General features: G+C 40.7%; 1 protein-coding gene across 2 annotated transcripts in view; it reads right to left on the reverse strand.

Annotated features, from left to right (window-relative positions):
* LOC141139298 (adhesion G protein-coupled receptor F5-like) overlaps positions 1–19557 on the reverse strand; it is a 291803-nt gene that overhangs the window by 75298 nt on the left and 196948 nt on the right. For both annotated transcript variants that reach the window (XM_073625271.1, XM_073625270.1), the window contains exons 4-5: positions 3829–3969; positions 2793–2951 (exon numbers count right to left, since the gene is read on the reverse strand). In XM_073625271.1, coding sequence (XP_073481372.1) covers positions 2793–2951; positions 3829–3969 — 300 coding nt within the window. The remainder of the gene's footprint in view (positions 1–2792; positions 2952–3828; positions 3970–19557) is intronic.

The following is a 19557-nucleotide window of genomic DNA, read 5'->3' on the forward strand; positions in this document are numbered from 1 at the left end:
CTGAAGGACTCCAAGATGGTGAGAAATAAGATTCTGTGGTCTGATGAGACCAAGATAGAACTTTTTGGCCTTAATTCTAAGCGGTATGTGTGGAGAAAACCAGGCACTGCACATCACTTGTCTAATACAGTCCCAACAGTGAAGCATGGTGGTGGCAGCATCATGCTGTGGGGGTGTTTTTCAGATGCAGGGACAGGACGACTGGTTGCAATCGAGGGAAAGATGAATGCGGCCAAGTACAGGGATATCCTGGACGAAAACCTTCTCCAGAGTGCTCGGGACCTCAGACTGGGCCAAAGGTTTACCTTCCAACAAGACAATGACCCTAAGCACACAGCTAAAATAATGAAGGAGGGGCTCCACAACAACTCCGTGACTGTTCTTGAATGGCCCAGCCAGAGCCCTGACTTAAACCCAATTGAGCATCTCTGGAGAGACCTAAAAATGGCTGTCCATCAACGTTTACCATCCAACCTGACAGAACTGGAGAGGATCTGCAAGGAGGAATGGCAGAGGATCCCCAAATCCAGGTGTGAAAAACTTGTTGCATCTTTCCCAAAAAGACTCATGGCTGTATTAGATCAAAAGGGTGCTTCTACTAAATACTGAGCAAAGTGTCTGAATACTTAGGACCATGTGATATTTCAGTTTTTCTTTTTTAATAAATCTGCAAAAATGTCAACAATTCTGTGTTTTTCTGTCAATATGGGGTGCTGTGTGTACATTAATGAGGAAAAAAAATGAACTTAAATGATTTTAGCAAATGGCTGCAATATAACAAAGAGTGAAAAATTTAAGGGGGTCTGAATACTTTCCGTCCTCACTGTATAATGAAAACATCTGTACGTCCTCTGTGTCCCTACTGTGAACAAGTGTTGCCTGTACACTATGGACCTATGGTCAATAATCCAAACCTTTATTGAAGCTACTTCATCATAATAAGTGCAAGTGTAGTTTTGCATTTGCACTTACTGTGATGTGATCATTTCAATAAAACAATGAACTATTGATTATGGCTTCATGGTGTACTGGCAACATATGTTCTTGTCTATGCTGATTTCAGCAAACCTGCTGGCAGTTGTTACAGCACCCTACTATTCCAGGCCTTGCCCAGGAATATGACTGTGATGGAAATATCATAAGACCAAGGACAGGACAGGTAGTGACAGAACATCTCTCCATTGGGTGCACAGACAAAAACACATTTTTAGCAGAGTGAGGAAGGGTTACAGTTTTGGACAATTCCTAATTTCTGTTCATGCCATCTTGTCCCAATGACATCCGCACCCCTCCATTCCATGTATTGGAGTCATAGAAACTGGAAACAAGAAAAAATCTTCCAATGACAAAAATAAAAACTTTAACTCTTCCCACCCTATCGAGAACAAAAAAGGAAAAATTGTTTTGCTGAAGTTAGGAATTATGCCTCAACATTTCTAAACCCTTCTCAACCTTTTTAACATGGAGGATCCCTTGAAACAACTTTCTGAAGTAGGAAACCCCTGCTAATAATTATTATAGCTCCAGCTCACAGTACATTAGTGTGATGGTCTCTGGGAAGAATCCTCCTTACACTTTTGGTCATTGGAAAGAATCCCCATCTTACAGCTAAAAAGATCATTTGCGTCAGTGGTTACCTAACTGAGAGGCAAAGGTTCCTCATTGCTCAAGGAACCCATAGTGACCTTTGGAGGATCCCTAGGGTATCACAGATTCCTGGCTGAGAAAGGCTGGATTAAACTGTCAATCACGTCAGTAGTATGGCTTTCATCTTCTCCTTTCTTATGAATGATACAACTACATTGCCAGTTTATGCTAAAATGCAGTTCAGCTTAAGTCCTAAAAAGGACAGCAGGTTGGAGACTGTCCAACAGAGGTGACTAGTTAGGAGAGAAATAGACAAAACGGTGCAAGATAGGTCCCATGACTTTTGAGTCACTCAACTTTTACTGCAGCTACTCTGACTCTTACCATGTATATATCCTTTCAGTGGCAACTGAACTTGATATCCTTATTCAGGATTTCAGGATATTCAGAAAATCCTAAATTTCATAAAGGGGGTTTGGTAGGTCTTTCCTCAACCCTCGGAATTAGCATGCAGAATGTGATAACACATGTGCATAGCCAATTTGTACACACATACATGGGCCAGGTTAGAGTGGAGCCAATTACCTACCAGCGTGTTTTGGAGTTAGGGAGGACACAGGAGTACGCAGGGGAAACCCGCGCAAGCACAGGGAGAGTATGCGAACTCCATGCAGATAGTGACCTGGGTGGGATTCAAACTAAGGACAAACAAGGCTGACAGCACTCAGAACTTCCTGGAGATTTATTCACAAAACAGTTAAAAGCAGTACATAATCCATAAAACATATAGTTGCATCGTTACCACACTGACTTTGAAGCTGGCTCAGATACTGATGGATCTGAGATGGACTGTGGATCCAAAACGAGGAAAGCCATGGGGAAGCGCCAACCACTATGGCTGCAAGGTGTAACAAGCAGTAGCTGTATTCAAGCTGAACCCGCCGGCGTGTGTGGATGGCGTCACTGGAGCCCTGGGCAGTAGCACGGTACCCGGAAGAAGGAAGCCGATGTGGCCAGTGTGGAACACATGCGTCCCTGTTGCCATGACAACGGGTTTCATGCTCATGCGCTTTTTCAAGTTCAAACTAAGGACCCCTATGTTGCAAGGTAGGCGTACTAATTACTAAGCCAATTTCTTCTATTAAGATGGTATTCTCAAGGTAACAATTCATACATACACAGGACACATACTGTTAGTTCCTCACCTGTTTGGGGCTGGCAGAACTGAGTCGGAAATGTTGAGCTCGTGATGCAGCTGCAATCACTGACACCGGAACATGGTTTGTTTGAGGCACATACATCAGATGACCACATATACCCGCTCTCACAGGAACACTGCACCTCTGATCCTGTTTGGTTACAAGCTAAAGGGAAGTACAGATATACACAGGGTGTCAGAAAAGTGAATCATCATGTTGTTCAGCTAGAGTGTGAATACATAACTCAAATAATTCAACCCTGGCACATTGAGCTGGAGAAGTCCAGTACAATCCAGCATGATATGATCATTCCTAACTCTTTCTGCCAAGGTTTTTTTTTTTTTGTTTTTTTTGTTTTTTTTCAGACATGACCTACATCAAAACTAAAGGCAAAACATTTTCCTTGGATAGAGCAAGGGTATGTGTTATATACCCCCTGCCAGTTTTGTGCCATCTATATCTCATTGGGGCAATTTCCCTTCACTTCCTGTCCTATAGCCAAAACAGGATGTGAGAGGTAATCCATCCAAAATGAGGGAATCCCAGGGTGTCACCAGAACAAATGTCCCCATTGGAAGATTTCCTCTTTATTCCTGTTCTGGTGACAACCCAATATTTGGGATTTAGTTTCACTTCTATTTTCCATGATAATGGTAAACCGGACAAATAGAGAGTGAATCTCCCTAATGGAGGCACAAAAATCAATAAAGACCCGACAGTTCTAACACCTCTCCACTCTATCCAAAACTAAAAAAAGTTTTGCCTTTAGTTATACTTTAAAGGTATGTAAAAAAAAAATGTGGGGCCCCTGCTTGGCTTATAAGTTATACACAGGACACCAATAAACATGCAGGTAATGCTGTACTTTTTAGAAACTCTAACATGCTTTGCTAACTGTGTCATGTATCTGCTCTATAATAAATATTTTTTTTGGAAAAATTAATTTAAATTAAAAATACTTATAACAATGTTTTTGGAAAAATATAATATAAAAAAATACCAAAGGCTATTTACTGTAAATTTTACCATGGTGAGAACTTACCTGTGGTCACTTTTATACTTGTGATATTAGTGTCTCCAGCGCCCAGAGCCAAGGGAAAAGTGAGATTATAGGATAAGTACTGCTTTATTTGGATGGCCATTGAAGGGTCAGGAATACTAATCTCAACATCGAGAATGTAGTCTATTAAAAAATAAGAAAAAAGATGTGGAACAATTAGCATAGCGTTATAAGTGTTTCCAATCATATACACCAAATTAAGATGAATGAATTTAAAGTGTACCTAAATCCCAAACCAAAAACATAATATGCTGCAGTTTACCAGTCCTTAGATTTTGTGGCTGCATTCTTTTGTATTTTCCATTTTTTCCCCTTTATTTTCATCTGGTGATCTTGCAATCCTGGGTGGCTACACTCAATCCTCCACTGAATCTTTGGAGGGAGCCATGGTTCTCAAGTTACAAACATGTCTACCTTTATATCCTTCATGTGTAGAGTAGACTAATGGGATTAGTAGTTGCCAGAAATAAGATAACATTGTTGTATTCTTCAATTTCAACTCACAGGAGGTGACTAGCTAATGAAAATGAATGTAGCCACCACATCTAAGGACTGCTAAGCTGCCATATATTCATTTTATATTCTTGTTTTTGTTTTGTTCATTTTTGTTCAGAGATCTAAATTCTCAAATAAATTAGTCATCAAGCAGAAAAAGAGTTATATAGCTAGGTACTGTGTGCATTACTCAAAAAGACCTGTAGGTGGTGCTGCCTACTTTAGAAAGACTAATTTCCCCAGACTTCTAGGAATGGAAAATCCACCAATACTGTCAAAAAAGCAAAAATCAGATAAGATAAATAAATCTGTTTGCTTGTCATTTTTCTGAGTCCGTACATTGCTTGTCATATAAATAGATAGCTAGTCAGGCTGAGAAAAAAAAAGGACATATCCATAAAGTTCAACCAAATGACAAAAATAAATATATTAAAGACCGCCATCCTCAACTGTAAACCTGCAGAGGATCCAGAGGAAAATAAAAAAAAAACAACTTTATAATGGGTGATACAATTAGCTGAAATGGGGGGAAAAAAATCTTTCCTGATCTCTAAAGCAATCAGATTTCCCCTGAATCTACTTTTTAGATTGTAAGCTCTCACGAGCATGGCCCTAATGTATTGAATTGTATTGTAACTGTACCGTTCCTTGTAAAGTGCTGCACAACCTGTTGGCATTATATAAATCCTGTATTATAATAATTATTAAATATTATAATAATTAATAACAAGAATAAGAATACAATGTTATAACCTAATATTAATAGTATCTAATTATATTCTGGTCATTTAGAAACATATCCAGCCTTTTCTTGGAACCACTTACAAAGTGGTTTAATCCACATTGTCACAGCTCTTACTGCAGAGAAGTCTTTCCATATTTGGACATTGAGTTGACTGTGGACTATTAGTGCACTTGCAACAATAAGAACTGAGTATTGTCTGTGATCCTTTTTTTTTTTTTTAATTGCACTAAGATTTAAAGGGTTAGTTCACCTTTACAAAAAAATGCTCATGCAGATAAGGAGAGCCAGTCTATAAAAACAAACTGTGCCTTTCTGGCCAAAGTTAAATAATGTCCTTACAATGGTATAGCCCATTTACGTACCTCTCAAGGCCTGGCCAACAAAAACTCCCAGAGATAACATCTCCCCCTTCCTGCCTTGTTGCTAGAATGTATTTCATGTTAATGATGTATTTAAACAAAGTGATCACATCCCTGTATCCTCCCCTTATCCTCCTCGTCTCAAGAGGGAAATAATTTAGTTGAGTGGTCACATGGCCAAGCTTTGATCACATGGTGTCCTCCAAAGGGCAAGTTACTTTTTTTTAAGTGGCGGGCCATGTATTTCTCTTATGACTCTTCCTTTAAATAGACATTCCGATTGGTTTACTCCTGAAAATCAGAGATGGAGAATGGGGTGCCCTGTAGTAGTCTTAAACTGGCCATACACCGTTCAAATTCTGTCCAGCTCCTGATAATCTGGCTGAGATTGGTTCAGGGCGTGGCCCTATTGGCTGCCTCCTGATGGACATCCCATGATTGAAAAATTGGTGTGTCCAGGCCAGGCTAAAAAACTGTTGGCAAACAACAGCTGCATCCAATCAGATGCAAGCACTGTCCAGGTAATTTGACAGCCAGTGGGGTCGGCTGTCACAATACAATAGCTGCAGCATGAAATTTGTCCATCTACACTGTATAGCACGGATATAGGAATCTGTTACATTCTGCCTGCAAGATGAAAGGCATGTAAACATGTATAGCCAGCTTTAAACTGAACCTGTCATGAAAGAAATATGAGGCCTACCGTTGCAGACCTCCTTCTGAGTATGCTAGTTGCCTGGCTGCGACATGGCCGGGCCAGCAGACAGATCAGATAAGCTAGAGAAAAGTCCTTGCATACTTGATCTGGGTCATTAATTCAAAGCACTGAAGCCATTGGATTCACATGGTGCAGCGCAGAAGAGAAGTGAATCAGAAAGCTGAAACAGATACTTAATGGGCATGTCCACCTAGAACTGACATTTCAGTTTCGGGTAAATGCCATCAAGTTGGACCATCTATCTGGCTTTTTTTCATGCCACAGGCTCCCCATCAGTATATTTTCTACGCCTGAGTTCCATTCCCACTAGAAGGCTGAATCCATTTCTAAATGCCGTACCTTCCCTGTTTAATTTTGAGTTCAGTTTACAACATAAAATATGCAGCAGCAGAGGTGAGCTTTCATAGCAGAAGTTGGAAGCTCTGACAAGGAGATCTTACTGTTGACGCCCCTAAGAATTATGAGAAGGCAGCGTATTGTTTTTGGGCGGTCTAACCCTCCAAAAGTTTGGAAGATAGAGAGCATCCTATTCATCACTCAGCTATCTGATCCAAAGCTTCATATTTATGTCCGGGGATTATAAGGGAGAGGTTGTACCAGCTCTGCTATCTGTTTCCAGACCAGATACCAGCTGCAGCCCTAGCAAGCCAAGGCCAGGAGGGCCCGTACAATCATATGCTCACTATGGATACCAGACGGTTTAGAGTTATACATAATAGTCATTTTTACTCTGCTGAGAAAATAAATGTCTCCAAGAAAAGCCAAGATCTGTTCCAAAAGGAGGGAGCTTTGAGTAAAAGCAAACTATGTGTGTGATTGATGTTTTAAGATGAATTACCTAATATTTCATTAGCTTTTTTTTTTTCTCTGCATTTCCCATACGGTGTTGCCTGAAATGCCCTCTAACCTATTCCCATAATCAATGAAGATCAGCTTTGGTTCCACCCCTAGATGGCATGGCCTGATACAAGACTCTCAGTGCCCATGGCATAATACCTGGCAAGCCACATACAGTACCTCCCAAAAGGACATCAAAATAAGGACAAAAAGTATAACCAGGCGGTATAGTGAGGAGGGCCAAAAGGAACCAAAAGGCCTCCTCCTGGCCAATCTGAAGCTCAGTAGACCCTTCTTATACCAAAAAGTTTTTGCTTGTGTCACTTGTAGGTGGTGTGCAGCGTGGCAATTATTCACACAGGCGAATGTTATAAAGAACTTGTATTGAAGTATGCACAAAAAGTTCACAACAGAATTTGGGGGGGGGGGGGGGCATATAACTGGGTGCACTCATGTTTTTCAGCAAAGTGAATGGACCAAAGTGAACAGCACCCTATATAGGGTAGAATGTGGCCTGGCCATCTTGTACCCAAACGGGAAGACTCTAGAGGGGTCACAGACCCTCCCTCCTTGTCAGGATCCTTTCCCTACTGCTAACACTGTCCCTTTCAGGCGGGTACCTTTCCCTACGCTGCCTGCATGCAAAATACGTGCCAAATCTAGGAGCCAGGGCCTTAAATAGACTCTGACTGACCCAAGAAGGCTGCCAAAGTCACATGGGGTGGCAGCATCCAATAGGATAGCTTCCCCCAGGAAACCATAGAGGAACCATGTTCCTCTTGAGTCCCTCTCCAACAGCAGTGAGAGTGCCACCTGCAGTGAAGTAGACTTCACCTGCCTACATAGTTTGATCACAACTGGAAGGTCAGAAGGAACAGGACCTGTGATGTCAGACTGGAGGGTATGCTCCAAGTAGGGTGGAGGCTTTAAAAAAATAAAAAAATTAAGAAGGAGGCAGACTCAATGGACCACTTGGTCTCTTCCTGCCGTCATACTTCTGTGTTTCTAATTTTGTTAAAGAAACCACTTAGTGATTGAATTTTTATCTCCAATTGTTTATCTGTTGTGTTCTTAAATTTTAAGAGTATAATTGGACATTCGAATGCGTACATTTTTAATAAAGCCTGAGAAATAGGGGGGTTGTAAAACTTTTGGCCAGTAGTGTATGTCTTGGCAAATAGTAACAGTATCAGACACAGCGTCAATAAATGCTTTGTTTACCCAGAGCCCTGAAGGACAATTGCACTGCGTGCATGTGACTGAGAAGACAGGAAAGATTATAGCATTTTCAGTGGTTAAGGTGTGACTAACCGCTTTGTTTGCTAATCTAGATCTACACAAGCTGTTTTTGTTTTTTTATCTTTTCAGCTGATCCTCCTGGCTTTTTACAACTACAAAGCTGTTCTTCGGAACACTAGACTCCTGGTGCACACATGACCTCTAGTCTAATGTTCATATATCTGTTAAGCTGCTTCACTGTATAACACTACACTCGTTTTACATCTTTCTAAAGCTAGCCAAACATGGTTACATGTTCATTGGAATGTTCTTATGAAAGTCAGAAAAATTGTTCGATAAAGCATTTGATGATGCCATCATTGAGTCAATTACATTTCATTTGAATGCCCTAAAACCCAACTCCAGGAAACCTAATAATTATCCCTTGCAGTGGGGCTGCACCCAAAGTGCAAGGGTTAAAGAGGTTCTTCACCCTACAAACAAAAAATAAGTCAGCAGCTACAAATACTGTAGTTTCTGACTTTTACTAATAGGATACTTACCTGTCTAGAGATCCAGTGCAGTCCTCACTTGAACCTGTTTTTCGGCCATCTTCAGGTTCAGGAGCTGACACGTTTACTTTTGGGAAGGCGGCTGTAAGTGCTTGCGGCTTCCCACTGCGCATACACAAGCCGCGCTGCGCGGAAGGAAGGGGGGCTGAACTTCCGCTCAGATTACCATGGCGATCTGACCAAAAGTAGGAGTGGGTACCTGTCAAAACTAGTGCCCAAACCAAAAAAGAAGGTGGGGAGGAGGCAAACAAGGTGAAATTCCCCTTTTGGGTGAAGTTCCACTTTAATTGCTTGCTTTGGTCTACAGAATATAGAAAAGAAGATCTAATTACTCGATCCTTGACACTGTTAGACAGGTCTCCTCAGCATCTTCTTCCTCATGCCCAGTGGTCTAAGGTCCTGAAGACATCAGGACTGATGCAGGTTCCATAGACCTGACACCGAGGGAATGTCCACTGTTGGAGCATAAGGGAGCGCCATCTGCTGGGGGGAGCGGATGACCAGGTGAGTTAAATTGGAAAAACTCTCCCCCAGACTAAGCAAACAGTTAACTCTTGCACTAGTCTGGATTGTAGCCATATTTGATGATAAAACTAAGGATATTCATTGTGGTGGTGGCTTTTTGTTAGAGGATTTTCAAATTTCCTGAAGTTGCGTTTTAAAGATTTCTTTAAGCCCCACTACATAAATGAATTCCCAAAAGTATTAAACAGGTTCCTTTTATTGCTTATGAAATTAATGAAGCAATAGTGGATATACTATATATATATATATACACTATATTACCAAAAGTATTGAGACAATATTGAGTTGGTCCACCCTTCGCAGCTATAACAGCTTCAACTCTTCTGGAAAGGCTGTCCACAAGGTTGTGTGTCTATGGGAATGTTTGACACATTTGTGAGGTCCGGCACTGATGTTGGATGAGAAGGCCTGGCTCGCTTTCTCCACTGTAACTCATCCCAAAGGTGCACTTTGTACATCAATAGAATCACACAGACTCATAGCCTAGGATGACCTAGCCTAGCCTCTGCTCCTCCCTCCTCCTCCTTGCCCTTCCCCTCTCTAAGCTAAACAGACTGACTGTAGACTCTGCTGCTCACTGTTAACTTTTTTTCTGTGAAACCAGAAATTCAGGGAAGCAGCACTGATAAAACATGAGCCAGCAGTGTTGAAAGTTGTAAATTGCAAGTGATGGGGTAAGAATTTTAGCAAATAGTATATTGGGTAATGTTTATTTTTTTGTGCTCAACATGTTGAACTAAAAATTAGTAAATAATAAAATATACTTAGTACATAGTAGGGGAGCAGGAAGGAATTGTCCAGTGTATAAGTAACCCCCTAAGTTTTTTGATTTTAGGCCTCAGTGATTCATGCACATCTGCCACATTTAGCTTCTCTAACCTGCCATTCTGATTTAAAATGTTCAATTTTATAAATTTAGCCATGCAGATGAGTTTGGCAAGGCTAGGTAAGAAGACGTGGATGTCCCAATCCATTTTTATGTTTACAAATGAGGGTTAGCACTGGGCTTATGATTTTTTTTAAGACTGAAAAATCTTAGTCAACGTCGACACAATTTAATTTTATAGCTGCGTATTTCATCGCACTTGGCTATATAATCAGTAATTTTATCAATTTTGAGGCAGCGTTTAGAGGAAGCAGTCATAGTTATGACCATCCTGCCAGAGTTGGGCTGTGATGGACTGTATACTGGACCACCAGTGATCCGCAGCAATACTGAGTTGTCTTCTTGATCCTACAGGATGGCACAAGAATCTCTGTAGAGTTTTTGAACAGCGGTAAAAGCTTTAAATTCACCTTAAAATTAAACATCTGACACTTAAAGCTTCTAAGTTGATGATTAAAATGTTCTTATTGTCAACCTTGCATAGATTAATCTCGGTTTAGTTTAGAGGAGTGTGAACTGACAAGTTTGTTTAATGAGTGAGCTATGCCCTTGCTCGTGCCAGGTGGTCGGGCTGTTGTTAGCAACACTTTAAACACTTCACCCTCAAATCTCTTGGTATTATCAGGTTCTAAACTATTTTGTAATGAAATGACATCCCGTGGCTGTCAAAAAGTCAAAGCAAACAGAAAGGCTACATAGGGGTTAGCAATCTGCAACACATCAGTGGTAAAGTAACTAGTCGTCCCAGCATTTCTGACTCATATACCTCATAGCTGTCCCAATTTTGGCAAAATACCTTCATTTTTTTAAATATACAATGGACCACCGGTTTAACGTGGTCTCCAACATAAGCAGCCTTAGTTTCCAAATTTTCCTGAGCCGGGTGGTGCCCACAAGGCCACCCACGGATTGAATTTCAGCTAATTCTACAGGAATCATCTGAAATTTGAGCCACAAATAATAAGTAAGTATACATATACTGTATAAATAGCATACATATTACAATAGCAGACACTGAGCATACAGTGATCAATATGGTCTTTATACTAGATGAGAGATGTGGGTCATGTGCTTCCTGCACATGGGCCTATTTCACATATTAGCTCTAAATGAATCCATCTTATATCTCAATATTATTAAATTTAAAGCACTTCTCTTAATTTTCAACAGAGTAGGTTTAAGCCCATAAGTGGGGATTTATTAAAACCGGTGCACATAGAATCAGGTGCAGCTATGCATAGTAGTAACCAATCAGCTTCTAAATTCAGCATGTTCAATTACGTTTTGACAATAAAACCTGGAAGCTGATTGGTTACTATGCCTGCACCAGATTCTGTGTGCTCAAGCTTTAGTAAATCTCCCCCATTGTGTCCAAGCTGCAGCCTGAGGGTATTCTTTGTGCCGCCTTCAGGGCCTCTGAAGGCATTGATCTGTGTTTCCCGATTGCCCTGTTATAGTAGTGATTTCTAGCAGCCTCATGTTAATATGCCTCCAGCCTCCAACAACTTCTATAGCATGTTCACAGATTCTGACAGTATCCTGCTGAATATCTGCATTCTCTGATCATATCTTGTATCATGTCCGAAGTCTCTGACCATTTCTTGTTTCATGTCCACAATCTCTGGCCATCTCTTGTATCATGTCCGAAGTCTCTGACCATCTCTTGTATCATGTCCCCAGTCTCTGACCATCTCTGGTATCATGTCTGCAGTCTCTAACCATCTCTTGCATTATGTCCCCAGTCTCTGTCCATCTTATGTATTATGTCTTTAGTTTCTGTCCATCTCTTTCATTATGTTTGCAATCTCTGATCATCTCCTGTATTATGTCCACAGTCTCTGACAATAATGCCTTTAGTCTTTGATTATATCCTGTTGTGTGTCTGCATTAATTGATAATAAATAATAATTGAATTGTATGTGCTGCCCTTTGGCGATGTCAAGGGCCACATTTGCAGGCCTCCCATATCAAGAAAGTGGACCACTACTGGTCAACTTTTTTTGGTGCGTGTGTCTAAGTGGGAAGACTTACCTTCACTTCCTAAATCAAGATACAACAGGATGTGAGAGAAAAATCTGAGGAAATTCCCTCTTAGACAGTGTCCCCAGAACAGACAAACCATTGTTAGATTTCACCTCTATGCTTATTCCAATGACAACTCAAAATTTTACATTTTCCCTCCCATCCAGTCTCAGTGATCATGGCTATTAGGACAAATAGTGAACTCAATTCTCCCTAACAGGAACACAGACAGCAATAAAAACCACACACTTATTTGCCAGTGACTGATGAAAAACCAATAGGCACAAAGTAATTCGGCATCCTGCCAATGGTCTACATACTCTCCATAGCATACAGTTAATACAGATCTACAAGAATTCAGCACACTCCCTCTGAAGGTCACTAGAGATTAGTGATGAAAGTACAACACATACATGAGTTGCCATCCCATTGTCTGACAGTGCCACTAACGTAACAGTCTGACACCACAGAATGCCACAAGTTTCTTTAAATAAAACTTCAGACAAATGCGGGTTTCCGCTTGAAATGATGGAAGAAGAAGCTTCTGTGACCTGATTACGTTAGCACATTGCATAGTTTAGGATGATTACAGCTGATAATACTTGTTTTTGTTTCTATGATTATGTATGCAGAGAACCGACTGGGCTTGGTCTTCTCTACAGTGAAAGAAGGGCAAAATGTTCCATGATGGAAACCTGCAGAACATTTGCTGGAGATGTTTTATTAAAGTATTTAAAAGGCTAAAACTTAGTTTTGGATAGAGTAGAGAATGGCCAATGCCGTTATGTGTTTTTTGTTGTCTTGGTAAATTACCTTTTTTTCCTCTTTTGTAGACACAACAGGAAGTATTGGTGAGGAAAGACCCGTCTTGGACAGTTATCACTCATATCAAAGGATTAACTAGGCTTCCTGTGGCAGAAAACTGGCGTGCGCCACCCTAATTAAGCAGACAGACCTGTTTTAGGTCTATCTGTGCCACATGTGAAATAGTGTGAAATAGAAACTGGTACAGGGTCTACTCCTTATTAAAAAAGAGAATACAGCAGTTTTAAAGAAAACTGTTGCAAATCCCTACCATGTCGGACCTGGTGTATGGAATGCAAACTGTCAGCAGACAGCTCACAACTCTCCCTCTGCTCTTGTGATCAGAGCCCTCCTTCTAGCTCCCACACTTAGCTGAGCATGGGGCAGGAGCAGGTAGACAAATCCAGGCCATGTATTGTTCTGTACTGTGTCTGTGACAGACACAGCATATAACAGGGAGCAGATCAGTCCTAATTAACAAAGGGGCTTGCGCCCCTTTTGTCAATCTGCACTATTTTCTATGTTTAGAAGAGTGGTGCAAGCATTATGTTTGCACCATTCAGTGTTAATTTTCCCTATAGTGTCCCAATTGGAAAAGTTTCCCTCTCTTCCTGTTCTTGTGACAATTTCCCCCATAATGTCCACATTGGAAAAATTCCCCTTTCTTCCTGTTCTGGTGACAGTTTCCCCCAAACTTTCCACATTAGAAAAATTATCCTCTCTTCCTGTTCTGGTGACAATTTCCCCCATAGTGCCCACATTGGAAAAATTCCCCTCTCTTCCTGTTCTGGTGACACTTTCCCCCAAACTTTCCACATTAGAAAAATTATCCTCTCTTCCTGTTCTGGTGACACTTTCCCCCAAAGTGTCCACATTGGAAAATTCTCCTCTCTTCCTGTTCCAGTGACAACTCATAAAATATTGAACTTCCCCTTACTTTTATTCCTGCTAACAATGATCAACAGGACAAATAAAGAAGTTTAGTATACCAGATATGTAAAAGAAAGTGACAGGAAAAACTCTACAATTTAGGTGACTTCCTCTCCCCAGGACAGACACCTCCAAGAGATTCCATCTCACCTCCTATTCTAATGACAACTCTAAAATTTGGGATTTTCTATTTCCATTGTGTTTTTTTTTTGTCTTTGTAAATGAATTTTACTTTGTCTTCTGTATACACAAAAGGGAGTAAGGATCAGGAAAGTTTCTTCTAAGACAGTTGTCACTCATAGTGTCCCCACTGGAATTTCTCCGCACTTTAGTCTTAGTAACAACGATCACCAGCACAAAAAGAAAGGTTTGGTATACCAGGTATGCAAGAGAAAGTGAGAGGAAATCTTTATAATTTAGGGGAATTCTCTTGTTGCCCCCAGAACAGGTTTCTCCAGTTGAAAAATTTCCGTCATCTCTCGTTCTGGTGACAACACTAAACTTTAGGATTTTCCATTACCTACTGCCTTGATGACAGTGGTTACCAGGACAAATAGAGCTGGTGAATCTACTTAGTGGGGACACAGCCAGCAATAAAAACCTGCTGAGAATTCTAACCTTATTACACTCTATCCAAAACGAAAAAAAAAAAGTTTTTGCTTTAAATATGTTTTAGGGCAGTAAAAAGACTTGCAGTAACCCAAAGCAACCAATCGGTAGCCATCCCATCATTACCCACATAAACTAGCCATATTTTCCCACATGGAAACCCAAACATGCTGGGGACAGCACACAAACATCACACAGATACTATCCTAGTGAGATGACAACGCATAACCCCAATGCTGCAAGACAAGAGGGATAACCGCATTTCTTTGCTCCAGCTGACATAATGGAAATGCTCGGATTTTCTGCTTAATTATACAAGATCATGTAGGCTAGGGAACCATTGTTCTTTTAAGCAATAAACGTTTATGACTCCAGCAAGAACATTTTTTAATAGAATAGCAAACAGTTTAGGCCTCTGTTATGTTTAAAGTTGAACTTTAAATGTATTTAGTTAAAGTGTTTGTTAACCCAAAAAAAAAATAAATAGAGATCCTGGTCCCCTAGAGCAGATTAAACAGCACAGTGCTTGTGCTGTGTAATCTTCCCCCGTGTAAACTGTAAAAAAAACCTCCTTGAATCTGCCACTTCCTGTATCCCCCTCTCCGCGCTGACCACGAAAATCAGGGCTGCTGAGCCCTGACCACCGTGGTCAGTGTACGTCCCTCCATCATCCGCAGCTCTCCTCTCTCCCCCTTACCCCTCCCTCCTTGCCTGTCCGTTCCGCGCCTGTGTCCCCGGCTCCCCCCCCTCTCCGCTATTCATATAAATCAAAAATTCTAAATGCTCAGTGCCAGTCCCTCTATTATAGCCTGGCATACCACACTGTACATGCCTTTTACAAAAACTAGGCATGTAAATACTGATTTAGAGCGCTCTTCAGGCCGGTCACGTGACTCACGGCTGGGTTTCAGGGCTACTGCAGGAGGGGCTGAGTGGCCGTGTGATCTCCCTGACTGACGTCAGAGGGAGATCTCAGCCCCTCCTGCAGTATCCATGTATCCAAAATGTAAAGCGGCCGCGGGTCACGTGACCGGCCTGGAGATCACCCTAAAAAGGTATTTACAAGCCTTGTTTTTTTAAAAAGACATGTACAGTGTGCTATACCTAGCTATAATAGAGGGGCTGGCATAGACTTACTTATATGGGTTCACAAACACTTTCAATGCAAGCAATGTAAGCACCTATACTTTCCCTATATCAGTCTCTTGCAGGCTCTGTATAGCAGGGCTCACATTGGCAAAGTGAGAAACAGCATAAAGAGCCAAATCAATTCATGTGCTGAGAAAGCAGAAGTGACAAAGAGATGAGCTCATCTCTGTGCTGCTTCTCCTTTCACCATCCATTCACAGGCTGGGGTGGGTCCTAGATGATCTGGGCTTAGAAAACGTGGATAGAGTGATGCTGGCCATCAAAACAAGGACATTTAGGGGGTTATTTATGAAAGGCAAATCCACTTTACACTGCAAGTGCACTTGAAAGTGCACTGAAAATGCACTTGGAAGTGCAGTCGCTCTAAATCTAAGGGGTAGATCTGAAATGAGGGGAAGCTCTGCTGATTTTATCATCCAATCATGTGCAAGCTAAAATGTTGTTTTCTTATTTTCCTTGCATGTCCCCCTCGGATCTACAGCGACCTTACTTCCAAATGCACTCGCAGTGCAAAGTGGATTTTCCTTTAGTAAATATCCCCCAGTGTGTCAGAAAAAGTTTTGAAGTGGTAATCTCTGAACTGACGCTGAGTACTGTAGTAAAAGCTGTTTTTATTAATTTATATTTTAATTAAACATCTGCATGAGGAAAAAATATGTTTTATTTCGTTTAGATTCGTTAATCTAGTTATTCAGTTTCGTTAAATTCGGCTGATGCTTTCAATTTGTGTTCGGAATTCGTATTCGGAATTTTTTGGGTTTTCTTCGAATTTACTGATTTTTTTCAGTTCAAAATGTTCAAATCGATGAATTTCAAATCTGTCTAAATGAAAATTTTATACTTTTTTCTATTCTAATGCGGCAAAGTGAACAAACAAAAGAAAAATCTTCATCAAATGATTACAATGACTAATGATAAATCACTTTTGGCTTAACAAAAATAGCATTATTTCAAAGTGGTACTCTAATAACACACACAGTATTTGATTTCAGAAATATGTTTACAGTTTGAATGCGAATGGAATTTGATGTAAAATTCTATTTGAATTTTAATTTTAATTTCGGAAATTCAGATGAATTTAATTTGGTTATTCGGAGCATTCGATAAACTTAGTTCATACTGTATTTCGCATATATATCCGAATCTCTGAATAACGAAAAATTATAAATTCGGAACGAAATGAACCGCACAGGTCTTATTTTAATGGATTTTGTATTTTTATCTGGAATTTATCTGGCTGGAGTTCGGCAGGAATTATATTATAGTCTGGGCAAGCTGGTTGTACTGAAGTCGGCCCATCGATTGACCTTAGTACAACCAGCCTGTCTGATTTTTTTTCATGTGATTACAGTGAGCGGCTATGGCAGTAGGCAAATATCATTGTATTGTGACAGCTAGGAAACCTCCTGCTGTCAGAATACTATAGGAGAGATTTCCTCATCAGCACTGTCTGTGTTGATGGGGGAATTGAGCAATTTTCTTTCCTTCAACCCGTGGTCCCATGGCCTGCCTAAGGCCAGTCAGAGACGGAGCAAATTTCTTTCCTCCAACCACTAGTTGGAGGAAATACATTTGTTCAATTCCCCCATTAACACAGACAGTGTTGACAAGGTAAGAGTGTTGCCAACCTCCTGCAGCATTTTTTACTGACAAAATGGAAGATTTACTGGTGGAGCACATTTTTTTACTGACACCCTGCAAAATTTACAGAACATATTAAAAACTAAGACAACCAATATTTATACAGTATAAACACAATATGGAAACACTGACAATACCCATAACAAGTAGTTTATCTGGTTTACACTTAGAAAGTCAAACTGCATTACAAATTATCAGCTCCGGATATATACAGACAGTTGTAAAAAATCACAGATTTTTACAAACTGTCTGTGAATTTGCTGACGGTTGGCAACCCTGCAGGGAAATCCTTCCTGCCGAGCAATTGTGTTCTCCACGCCGGGACAACACAGTGATTATTACTAGCCGCTATAACAGCCTCTTGGAGTAATAGCATGTAAAATCCAGCAGGCTGGTTGTACCCAAGTTGATTGTTCAATTAACTTGGGTACATTCAGCCTGTCCATACATGGTTCGAATCTCGGGCAGTTCCTGCTGAACTGGCTGAGATTCGAACCGTCTATGGCTGGCTTAAGAAAAAAAAATTTGGCTGGAGTTTGGATTTAGATAATTTTTTAACAATGGAACAATGGAGCTTTATCATTTCAATGATAGCGATCAGTGCCTCTGGTTAGAAAACCGCCCTAGCAAGAATATCAAGTAAATCACTGCCAAACCCTACAGACGTATAGGAACAGATTGTTGACAGAGAAGAGCAAGTTGTTCCACACATGGAAAGAGATAATGGCAAGCAACACAGGTAACTGCCATCATTGTAATAAAATATATATACAGTTGTGCTCATACATTTACATACCCATACATAATTTATGATTTCTTGGCCATTTTTAAAAGAATATGAATGATATGGTTAGTGTTTGGCTGAAGACATTTATTATCAATCAACTGTGTTTACTCCTTTTAAATCATAATCACAACAGAAACTACCCAAATGACCCTGATCAAAAGTTTACATAGTTCTTAATACCGTGTATTGCCCCCTTTAATATCAGCTTGAAGTCTTTTGTGGTATTTGTGGATGAGGCTCTTTATCTTCTCAGGTGGTAAAGCTGCCCATTCCTCTTGACAAAAAGCCTCCAGTTCCTGTAAACTCTTGGACTGTCTTTTATGAACTGCACATTTGAGATCTCCCCAGAGTGGCTCAATATTGAGGTCAGGAGACTGAGATGCCCATTCCAGAACCTTCACTTTATTCTGCTGTAGCCAATGACAGGTCGACTTGGCCTTGTGTGTTGGATCATTGTCATGTTGGAATGTCCAAGTACGTCCCATTCACAGCTTCCTGGCTGGTGAATGCAAATGTTCCTCCAGTATTTTTTGATAACATACTGCATTTATCTTGCCACCAATTTTGATTAAATTTCCTGTGCCTTTGTAGCTCACACATCCCCAAAACATCAGCGATCCACCTCCGTGTTACACAGTAGGAATGGTGTACCTTTCATCGTAGGCCTTGTTGACTCCTCTCCAAAGGAAGCATTTATGGTTGGGGCCAAAAAGCTCAATTTTGTCTCATCACTCCAAATAACTTTGTGCCAGAAGGTTTGAGGCTTGTCTCTGTGCTGTTTGGCGTATTGTAAGCTGTATACTTTGTGGCATTTGCGTAGTAATGGCTTTCTTCTGGCGATTTGACCAAGCAGCCCATCTTTCTTCATGTGCCTCCTTATGCCCCGTACACACGGTCGGACTTTGTTCGGACATTCCGACAACAAAATCCTAGGATTTTTTCGGACGGATGTTGGCTTAAACTTGTCTTGCATACACACGGTCACAAAAAGTTGTCGGAAAATCCGATCGTTCTAAACGCGATGACGTAAAACACGTACGTCGGGACTATAGACGGGGCAGTGGCCAATAGCTTTCATCTCTTTATTTATTCTGAGCATGCGTGGCACTTTGTCCGTCGGATTTGTGTACACACGATCGGAATTTCCGACAACGGATTTTGTTGTCGGAAAATTTTATATCCTGCTCTCAAACTTTGTGTGTCGGAAAATCCCATGGAAAATGTGTGATGGAGCCTACACACGGTCAGAATTTCCGACAACAAGGTCCTATCACACATTTTCCGTCGGAAAATCCGATCGTGTGTACGGGGCATTATTGTGCATCTTGAAACAGCCACACCACATGTTTTCAGAGTCCTGCATTTCACCTGAAGTTATTTGTGGGTTTTTCTTTGCATCCCAAACAATTTTCCT

Source organism: Aquarana catesbeiana, linkage group LG04 (genome assembly GCF_042186555.1).
Source record: "Aquarana catesbeiana isolate 2022-GZ linkage group LG04, ASM4218655v1, whole genome shotgun sequence".
Lineage (NCBI taxonomy): Eukaryota > Metazoa > Chordata > Amphibia > Anura > Ranidae > Aquarana > Aquarana catesbeiana.